Source organism: Gekko japonicus, unplaced genomic scaffold, assembly GCF_001447785.1.
Source record: "Gekko japonicus isolate JY-2015 unplaced genomic scaffold, Gekko_japonicus_V1.1 scaffold1434, whole genome shotgun sequence".
Taxonomy (NCBI): domain Eukaryota; kingdom Metazoa; phylum Chordata; class Lepidosauria; order Squamata; family Gekkonidae; genus Gekko; species Gekko japonicus.
The window spans coordinates 1-10,403 of record NW_015160884.1 but is presented as its reverse complement, the minus strand read 5'-3'; the positions used below and the strand labels follow the sequence as shown (position 1 = coordinate 10,403).

General features: G+C 47.9%; 1 protein-coding gene across 1 annotated transcript in view; it reads right to left on the bottom strand.

Annotated features, from left to right (window-relative positions):
* Positions 1 to 9,751, bottom strand: part of NMT1 (N-myristoyltransferase 1) — a gene marked incomplete at its 5' end in the record, with an annotated part of 27,099 nt that extends 17,348 nt beyond the window's left edge. The window contains 2 exons of the mRNA XM_015423336.1: positions 7,487 to 7,578; positions 9,597 to 9,751. Of these exons, the coding sequence (XP_015278822.1) occupies positions 7,487 to 7,578; positions 9,597 to 9,751 (247 nt within the window). The remainder of the gene's footprint in view (positions 1 to 7,486; positions 7,579 to 9,596) is intronic.
* Between the last annotated feature and the right edge of the window lie 652 nt (positions 9,752 to 10,403).

The following is a 10,403-nucleotide window of genomic DNA, read 5'->3' as shown; positions in this document are numbered from 1 at the left end:
GCTCTTCCACAAGGAAGCACGGATCACTTCCTGGACCCAGCCAACAAACTCAGCCCCGCATTATACTATGTAGCCACGAGGGGCAAAGGTCAAGCACAGCCATGGTGGACCACGCACTTTGAAGCGCCTTGTCGACATCATCACGCCTCACCAAATGGGAAGTCATCCATACAACTGGGACCACAACACATGGCCAGGAACATTCGGAGACTGAGCCAATCCAGCTACGGCTAGTTTTAATGTTAAACTGTTCACTGCCTTGGGGGACCTGACTGAGAGGTGGTGATGATAATAATAATTCTGGAAATTTTGAAGCTGAGGGAGGGAGGGGGGAGACTCTCCCCCATTTTTTTAATTTAAAAAAATCAGAAAAGAGGCAGTCGGGGAGGAAAAACCTGAAATCTACTTTCTTGAGGATAAAGAAGAAGAAGAAGAGATTGGATTTATATCCTGCCCTTCACTACCTAAAGGTGTCTCAGAGCGGCTCACAAACTCCTTTCCTTTCCTTTCCCTTCCCCACAACAGACACCCTGGGAGGTAAGCGGGGCTGAGAGAGCTCTGACAGAAACGGCTCTTTTTCAAGAACAGCTCATGTCAGAACTACGGCTTGCCCAAGGTCATCCAGCCAGGTGCAAGTGGAGGAGTGGGGAATCGAACCCGGTTCTCCCAGATTAGACACTCAACCCCTACACCAAACTGTGGTGTCTTGCGAGCAAAAATTCTACTCTGTGAGCTACTGGCATTAAAGTTGTAAGCGAACAGTTTGGCTGCTGCATAAATTAGTTTGCTCCGGAGCCGTCCTTCCTGAGCTGAGACAGAAATGTGTGAGCCAGAGGCTAAAAAACTGTGAGCTAGCTCACACTAGCTCAGCTTAGAGGGAACGCTGGTCCCCACTGGAGAGGAAGGCAAGGCATGCATGAAGTAAATACGTTTCTTATGAAGCGTAAACTTATTTTAGGGCTTCAACAACATAGTACAGTTTTGTATGCCAAGTTGCATAATTTGACATATTTATAGAATTTAAAAGAGGATTAAGATTCCCACTTAAGGTCATTTTCCTGCAAGTGAGCCCCACTGAAGAGCATGCGAGTTACTTTTATGTAGCCCTGCTTATGAGTACTCCCTTAATCTATATATCTAATAGCAAAGTTGCCTCCTGAGTGCAGATCGCTAAATCAACGCTCCGGGGGCACTTGGTGGGGAGGGGGAGGTTTGTACACACGTGGGCCAGTCCCCACGTGTGCACAAAAATCTAAAAAGTTGAAAAAAGTGACAGAGCGTCCCCGCTCTGTAGCTGGCCTCGCCGCCGCCACCGCGCCCGGCAAAGGGGGGGGGAGGACCGGCCTCTCCGTTGCTGCCTGTGCCTCGGAGCCGGGCGGGGGGGAGGACCGGCCTCGCCGCCGCCTCAGGGAGATTGAGCGGGGGGGGGATGGAGGAGACAGAGCTCTTCTCCCCCCCACAAGTATCACGGGTCCCCCTCTTGTATACTATTAGTATTGGTAGAAATTGTCATTTTTAACAGGTTTTATGTCAGAGAATGATGGCATTTTTCAACTACTACTTGAATTATAGGATTATGATTGAACAAAGTTTGAGTCCAGTGGCACCTTTAAGACCAACAAACTTTAATTCTTGGTACATGCTTTCGTGCACATGTGCACTTCTTCAGATATCACAAGAGCTTATACCCAGTGTAACGATATGAGCTTATGTTTGTATTTCTGTATAGTGGTGATGCTGCTTATGTGTGTCTCTAGCATGAATACCTATGCAATATGTATTCAGGGATTGCTGTTTGGTTGTGTTGCTTTGTTCTGCATCTCATGCTTGCCTAGAAATAGGCTGGCCTGGGCCTGCCGTTGCACATACGGACCATGTGCGTCCCTGGAATGTATCCCATGACTCTGTGGGATGGAGAAGACACCGCGCCATTGCACCCACTTGGAGAGCTATGGAAAATCCCCAGCGAACCCCGGCATTCTTGGAATGGAAAGAGCAAGTGACCCTACTCCCTTAATCTGGTTTGGAGATCTAAAGACAATAGCGTTTATGGCTTTGGAGCAGGAACCAGATCTGCAAATCAAGAGGGTGTCCATGGGAACGGAAGATTCACACCTTGCCAAAAGGCACCTTTGATGTAGGAGTAGGATCTACATATTGCCACCACCCCTCAGGAGAGCGTCACCCCCTCGTCATCCCCTCGTCACCCCCTCTTCATCCAGTAGTGATAGTTTAGAGGACGGGTTTGATAGTTTATGGCTGGATAGCACATGCCCCAAAAAGAGTTTATTTAAGGAGAAACTCTCCTTTGTCTCTCTGGTTAACCCACCCTCCCCATAGCAGTGCACTAAGGTGCTACAAGTGACTCTACTACCTAAGTTCTCCGGAGTCGCGACCCAGAGAGCTCACACGTGGTTTGGCTGGTCCTACCTGTGTGCCTTGGAGTTCACAAGCTGCTGCATTTCGGCTGCCCAGCGTTCCAAGGAGGAGAGTTCTTCCTCAGCTGGACCTCAGATGAGTATAGCCGTGCCCCATTGTGTCATCCCCATTTTGATGCTTTTGTTATTTTCTATGCTGTAATTGTTCTAATGTACTATTGTAACTAAGGAGCTTGTATGAATTTGTATGATTCCGATTTTGTATGCCTGATGAAAAACCTTTAGTAAAGACAACATTTATTTAAGGACTAGCGTGTTGTCTCACTTCCTGGGATATAGCCGAGCGTCTCATTCGCCATCCGACCTCTGTATAGACTGGTATAGAACTTACGCACAGCCACAAACACCCAATTTTCCTTGGTAGATAACTTGGATTGGGTCTCCAGGAATTTCCTGGAGAAGTTGGCATAACAGATCTGGTGCCCCGTGTGAGGCGACCTTTGGACCCCTCGGAACCAGTACCCAACCATTTGGTTCCGAAGGACCCAAAACGTGGAGAAACGATCTGGTCGTTTGGACGCTCTAGCGTAGGGAAGTGTGAGAGGTTTCCGTCTGCGTGCTTGGCCTTTAGTGGCATCTGTACTGCGGGAGGGATTTCTACCCCTTTCCCTCTAAACCCAGGAGCATCCTCGGTTTCGCGCTCCGATCCTATCGTTGTGGGTGGACACCGAGGCGCGACTACGAAGAGGACCTGGTTAGGGACCCCCAGTTGCACAAGCACTACATACACGCAGGAACATATAAACCCCTGTCTCCTTAAAACGCTCCCCGACTTCGGTGCCCAGCCAAGAGGCTGCGCCCGTAATATTCTCCCTCCCCCGAAGCGAGCTGAGGACAACTCGCACGGGATCGGCACAAGCTGCGCGCTGTAGCCGTCCCGTCCCTAGGAGCTAAGTTCTCCAGTAGGGAAAACCTCACTATCTGGCGCAGTTGGGTCTGCCAAGGGAAAACGGGACTGATCCCCCCGGAATTCCAACACCCTTCAAGGACTACGGTCCAGGTTCTGGTTGCTCCTGGAAAGGAAGTAGCTCTTCCTTATCCGCAAAGCCTGAAACTCAGGCTACCTAGGGTTGAAATACCCTCAGGTACAGCCTTGATCTCTGTACGCCTGTTTGCCAGAGATCTAAACGGGTGGTGCGATCGCAAAGGTCACACCGTCCACGGTTCTTGGATAACCCGTGAGGAAGAACAGCGTTCTTTAACTCGGAAAATCCACACGTGCAAAGGGTAAACCCTTTTGCCTGAATTAGTGCCGTCACCGAGGTTATACTTGCAGCTGACCCGGCGTGAGCCATCTCGGACACCCGGATACCACTGTAAGATACCCGCGAGTGAGCACTACCCCCGCACACCAATCATGGGTGCACAGTCGCCAATGTTCAGTCACGGCCAGGATACGTTCCTACAGTTCGTGCACAATGTGCTGGAGTCTGCCGCTTGGTGGGATTCGTCCACCATTTGGCTGCCAATGTTTTGGCATACTCTCACAGCTGTGCTATTCTTCGGACTAGGATGGGTATCCTCCCGACAAGCATGGGAACGACTGAAGCTTAGCTGGATGGCCCAGCTAGATGCAGCGCAAGGCCATATCGAGGCTCTGTTTAACCAAATAGTCGACAAGGATCACCAGTTAGGGTCCGCCCGCGAGCAAGTAGGATCCCTCAATCATGAACTGGAGGAGACGGCCAAACAGTTGGATGCATTCAAGGACCACACCAAGGTTCTGAAGGCTCAACTGGCCGAAAAGGAAAGTCAGTTGCGCACGGCTCAAGATCGCATTGCAGATCAAGCGGCACAACTGAGTGAGAGGGACCAACAAATAGTGCTCATGAAAACTGGACACGAATCCACAATCAGACTAATTAAGGAAGAACGGATTGCCCATATACAGTCCCTAGAGGAGTAATGTTGCGTGTGACCGCAGCCTGAATAAAATTTCCTGCTAGGTTCTTGATATGATCTGTTTTCATTAGGCCTCCTAGATCACACACTAACACTGAAACAATTCATCTAATCCATAGAGATACAACACATGATATAAACACCAAATTTGCTGCTGGCCTCACCAAAAATAATTAAAGAATTTATTTTCCAGCTATGCCAGATATTTAGGAGTGCTTCATTTCCAGCAATTAACAAAAATGGGTTCAGTTTTTAATAGGAAAAAGAAGCAAGCTGTACTCAGGAAGAGGGGTATTAGCAGCAAAGGAGGCTTATCCTCAATCTAAATGGTAAAATGTACATTTTGGGGGAAATGTTACAATTACGTTAAAAAAATTACCATGGGACATTTTGTAAAGAAATATAAGTGGTTATGGGTTAACATTTGTTTGTACATCTGATGGTATCCAACTGATGTTAGAAATATATGGAGTTCTAAACGATTAGGGGAAAACTTCTAGATACCTCCTTTGAAATTATGAGCAAAGAAAATTTAATATAGAGATTTTCCATCTGGACACTTGCATACTGAAAGAATTAGATCTATAGCAGGTTATGATTAGAGCTGAAACACACACATGAAAATTAATTCAAATTTGCAAACACAAATCATGCCAAAATACATAAAAGGCAACATTTACAACACTGACATTTGTCACAACATTTGGGTGATGTGGTGAAACCTGACTCTTGTAATGCAGACAAATCTAACTTTGCACCCTGTTTTTATACTAGAAACTAGACATTTTGGGGGAAACAGCTATATTTCACAGTCTTTATTTCCAGAAGGTCCCTTACACATCAGCACATTTACTTGTTTCAGCGTAAAACCAGAGACATCAACAATTTTCTATGGGGGCCCTCCAGCCGCCCTCATGTAAACCTTCATATTCAGCATCAGTTATCTCTTCCCCAGTAAAGTCATCTCCTCACCAGTTAGTCTCAACTTGCCTATCTGAACACACAGTGCAAAAGAAAATGCAAGCTTCTAACTTGAGTATATTGATAATCACAAAAGTCAGAATAATAGCTAACTTCTCCATTTTTGTTTCTAACCCTAGCCATTTATATCTGGTACTAGAAATAATGCCCGTTGTGGAAATAAATACAACGAGATCTAGAAAGAGGCTCTGGGAGAGTGCTCTGGCTTTGGGCAAACAGTGTCAGTCTGCTTTTAAAACATGAACCTGGGACCTGCACACCACCAGAATACAGCAGGTTCCATATGCAACTGACATTCCAACTGCCTTGGGGGGGGGGAGTTTGAGGTGTGGAATGGAGTGAAGTCCAATCAGCTTCCATATGCAAAAGACCAGGTTGTCGCAGCAGTTGTGGTGTGGGCGGGACCCGGGCTTTGCCTTCTGATTGGTGGCGATATATGCTGAGGAGCAGTGCCATCAGCCATACACTAAGGGAGTGCATTTTAGAATTAGAACTTTGGCACCCACTATTCAATTATATATAAGGAGAGATTCTTATTGTGTATTAGAGTCCATTAATAACAAACAGGAATCTCCCCTTTTTAAATGCGGATGTGTTTTCTAAATAACTAAGATAATTTCTAAAACAACCAACGCCAAAATTTCTTACAAGCAAGACTCCATAATTTCAAATCCACAGGATCAATATTTCTCCTAAGGCAAGGCAAGAGTTCACAAAATATACAAACTGGCTCACAACTCTGCGATCTTTATCACTCAGAATGCCTTCATTGCAACCACAGGACATATTGTTGTTACTTAACCTCAATCCCTGACTTTTCATGGCCGGCTCCGCCTCCTGCAGTGGCCACTTGGTGACTGGCCCCGCCTACTGTGGCAGCCATCTTCTGACTGTGCTCCCTGCCCTCTGTCAGGATTCCCAAAGGGCCTGGCAGTCTCCCTGCACCGGAGAAACAGTCCGTGGCAGCTACGGTGAAGGGTCTCTGTTTCTCTTGATTACGTTAGATTTAGACATAACTTTACCTAACCCTGTAATTCCTGCAGTTCATTGCCCCCCAATCCTGCTGCTCACACTTTTTCTTTCTTTTCATAGCCTCCTAAACCTCTGTTTAGTTAATGGCCCATTACAGGCACCTGAAGAGGTGGGCCCTAGTCCACAAAGACTTGTGCTACAATGAAAACATGTTAAGTTTTTAATATTCCACAAGACTCTGGTTTATTTTTTGCATTCTAGGGTTTTCATCAACATTTTCCGGACTGTTTTTGTGCCAGTTTGTGCCAGGGGGGAGCGGTGGCACAGAGGATTTATCCTCTGGTTATAATAGCAACATCTGAGCTGAACAAGCTTGCTGTAAGTTCTAGCCCCGCGCTGGTGGGAGCTACCAGCCCTGTCCCCAGCTCGCCGTCTACCCAGCGGCTTGAAAGCTTCGGCGAGTAGATAAAATGCCGGCCAGGCGGTGGCAGTGCGGCGCTACAACTCAAGGGAGTCTGGAGAAAAGCTGATGCCATTAAACCAGGCCAAGGAAAAATGCCGTCCGGATCACGCCTTATCTTTAAAACTGAACGAAACCCTTGTCGGCAGCGAATGTGTGTGGATTAACATGTATATATGTTGTCCTCCCCTACCCCACAAATCATTGTTAGTCCCTCGTAATATTGAGTAACTGTAAATCGTTCAGAGCCAGCAAGCTCTGCAGGATTGAGCGATCAATAAATTGAAAGATTATTATTATTATTATTATTTAAAGCTTAAAACAAAGCAGTTGGCCACACTGGTGTACCTCCTGATGGCACCTGGGTTTTGGCCACTATGACACCGAGTGTTGGACTGGAGGGGCCATTGGCCTGATTCAGCACGGTTTCTCTTATGTTCGGTACAAGGCTGTCTAGTCTGAACAAAGTGCTATTATGGGTTCTTAGAGCTACAATCTCATTAAGCACTCCCAGGTTCGTTTTTTTTAACTTCCTGATACTCTGGGGCCTCCATCTTTTAGGTTTGTTGTGATAGAAAATTTGCAAACATGCTATTATGGATCATAAAGGTGGTGCAGGTGTAACTCTGGTTCACTACCAAGTGGAAGACAATACTTAAGATCAACACCAAGCAAAGTGATATGATGAATGAATGAATGCTTCTGAGGGACTCAGAGAGAATCCATAACTGACCACAAGAGGAACTCCGGTGAATAATCAAAGCGGAACATGTTGTCGTCGTCTTCCACGTAGTTCTCGTTCAGCATGGTGTACAGCTCCTTGAGCTAAAGAAACCAGACAGAAGTGTGATCTGCTTCAGGAGGAGAAGCTGCCTCTTAAGACAACAGCATAAACCAATAAGACACAAAGGGCAAGAATTATTACAGGGCTGCTGTGGGGGAGATAGAACTGCACACTAAAACAGCACTGGGCAGAGAAACGCAGGAAACCCTGGGTTCAAGTCCTGCCTGTGGTTTTTCGGCAAGTTGTTCTCTCAGGCTCCATTCCCTATCTGGGATCCTAAGCACTGACCTCACAGAGCTATTGAGGACCAACACAATCACAAACCAGCTTGTAGATTAAAAATGCGATAGGAGGACATTTCTTTAAAAAATGAGAAGATAAGACGGCAAGGCTCAAGCGGCAGCAACAGGCCACTTTCATAAAAGGTGCAACGATCAACCAAAACGATCGCTAAGGTGCTCGGATGCCCCGTGTCTAAATCAGCAAAAATGGTTTGGAACCTGGTTTGGAACAGATGTGAAGACCGTGCGGAGAACAGGACTGGAAAAGCCACAGGTAACAGGAGGGCCTGACTCACTCAAGCAAACGAGCCAAGCTCAACACTACACACATAAAGGAGAAAATCCTCTCCAACAAGCCAAGCAACGTTAAAGGAGAAAATCCTCTCCAACAAGCCAAAACAAACCCATTTTCAAGTCAATCAAGATGCATCGCCGTGTGAAGTCTGCCTGTAGCAGTAGAAAAGAGCAAGAGTCCAGGAGCACCTTTACAGACTGACAACACTTGCAGCAGGGGAGGAGCTTTTGAAAGCTCCTGGCCCAGCGGTGGTGAACCTATGGCACGGGTGCCAGGGGTGGCACTCAGAGCCCTCTCTGCGGGCACGCGTGCCATCGCCCCGGCCAGGCCCAGACCATCATTAAAGTGTCGAATTCTCTGCCAAATAATTTTAAGTAAATGAAAGCATTTGGGATTGCTTTCCTTACTTTGTTTGGATCATCTTAAGTTAATGTATGAGGTTTTTTTCTAACAGTATTCAGGTTAAATGGCCGTGTTGGCACTTTGCAATCAATAAGTGGGTTTTGGGTCGCAGTTTGGGCACTCGGTCTCTAAAAGGCTCGCCATCACTATCATAGCCTGTCACAAATTTTGTGGATCTTCAAGGTGCTACTGGACTCTTGTTCATTTCCCACGTGAAATTTGGAAGGCGGCAAGGAGAGGGGAGAAACTGACAGGTCAAAATGAAGAAGGGTGAAGAGGCTGAGCTCGACAGCTTGGCTGTGGTGTGGAGAGGGGGAGAAAAGGAATCGGACCAGATAAGGTGGGGGGCACCTACTTGTGTTGTGAAGAACACAAAGGATCACGGCTCTGAGACCGACACAGGGAATGACAACAGAACTCCACTTAACGATAGGGGGGGGGGGGGCGCCAGGAGAAGAGAAGAAGGAAACTGTTCCAAAGGAACAGAACAAATTTAGAGTCCAAGGGCACCTTTAAGACCAACGAAGGTTTATTCAAAGCTGGGCTATTTTGGGGCAGGAACGCACAGAAACGGAGTTCCGGCTGGCTCCCGAGTTGGCCACGCCCAGCAGGGACTCATTAGCATAATAGGCCACACCCAACAGCAGAAACTCATTAGGATTGGCTACATTAGGGGTGTGTGGCCTGACATGCAAAGGAGTTAAAAAAGCCCTGGGTTTTGTCAACAAACAAGGTAAACAGAATAAGAAGGAAAAGGTGGGTGTGGCTGGATGACCACACTTCTGGTAACATGGGGGTGTGGCCTAATATGCTAATGAGCTGTGCTGTCATGGGTGTGGCCTAATATGCTAATGAGTTCCTGCTGGGCTTTTTCTACAAAAAAAGCCCTGATTCAAAGTATGACTTTTCGTTTGCCCACGAAAGCTCATACCTTGAATAAACCTTTGTTGGTCTTAAAGGGGCTCCTGGACTCTAAATTTGCTCTTGCTGCTTCAGACCAACACGACTGACCACCTGGATCTGTTTCAAAAGAGGGAAAAAACCCTTACGGGACAGTTACTGCTCCCTCATTCCTACTCACCACACCTCGATCCCCCAAGTCCAGGGCATCCCACATAAAGCCCTGAGGCAAGGTGTAGGGCTCCTGGCGGATGTGGTCCTTGTCCGGCTCGACGGGCCCGTGAGTATTCACTACTTCTCCTGGGTTAGGGAAAAGGAAAAGGGAAAGCAGGCTTCCTCCGTGCACAGCGAACAGTCTCCCGTGGGGATGCTAACACTTTGTCAGACTCTTGGAGAAATCAGTTCTTAACACCATTCACTTCAGGGAAGGATAAGTTTATTGAGACATTGATAGGATCCAGCCTGTACACTGGCTGTGTTAGAACTGAAGATGGGAACGTGAAGACAATAAACATACAAGGTTCAAACAGGGACCCAGGGCCTGCCCACCCGCAAGGCAAACTAGACATTTGCCTAGAGCGTGGCGGCCTTAAGGGCGCCCAACCATGCCCCCGCCCCCATCAAAAGCCGCCACCTCTTTCTCCCCCCCAGCATGTCCCGTCAGGCTGCTGGTCCCTCTTTGTCCCCTATGCGGCCAGCATCTGGGCTCCAAGCGAGAAGCGGCTCTCCCAGCAGGAGCTCAAGGGGCAGCCCCAGCCACGCCTTCAGAGGCCGACTGGGCGAGGGCGAAGTGCATCGAGCAGGAAGCCGCATCTCTTGAGGGCTTTCCCCATCCCAGTCCTCCCTCCTGCTGCCCTGGAGAGTCCCCGCACAGGGGGCGCAGGTGGGGAACGCCCAGGCCTGGTGCTGGGTCCCACCCCTGGCAGGCCAGCCCTTCATTGACTCCTAACCCGGCGGTGGGCCCTCTGCACGGTGGTACAAGCGCTGG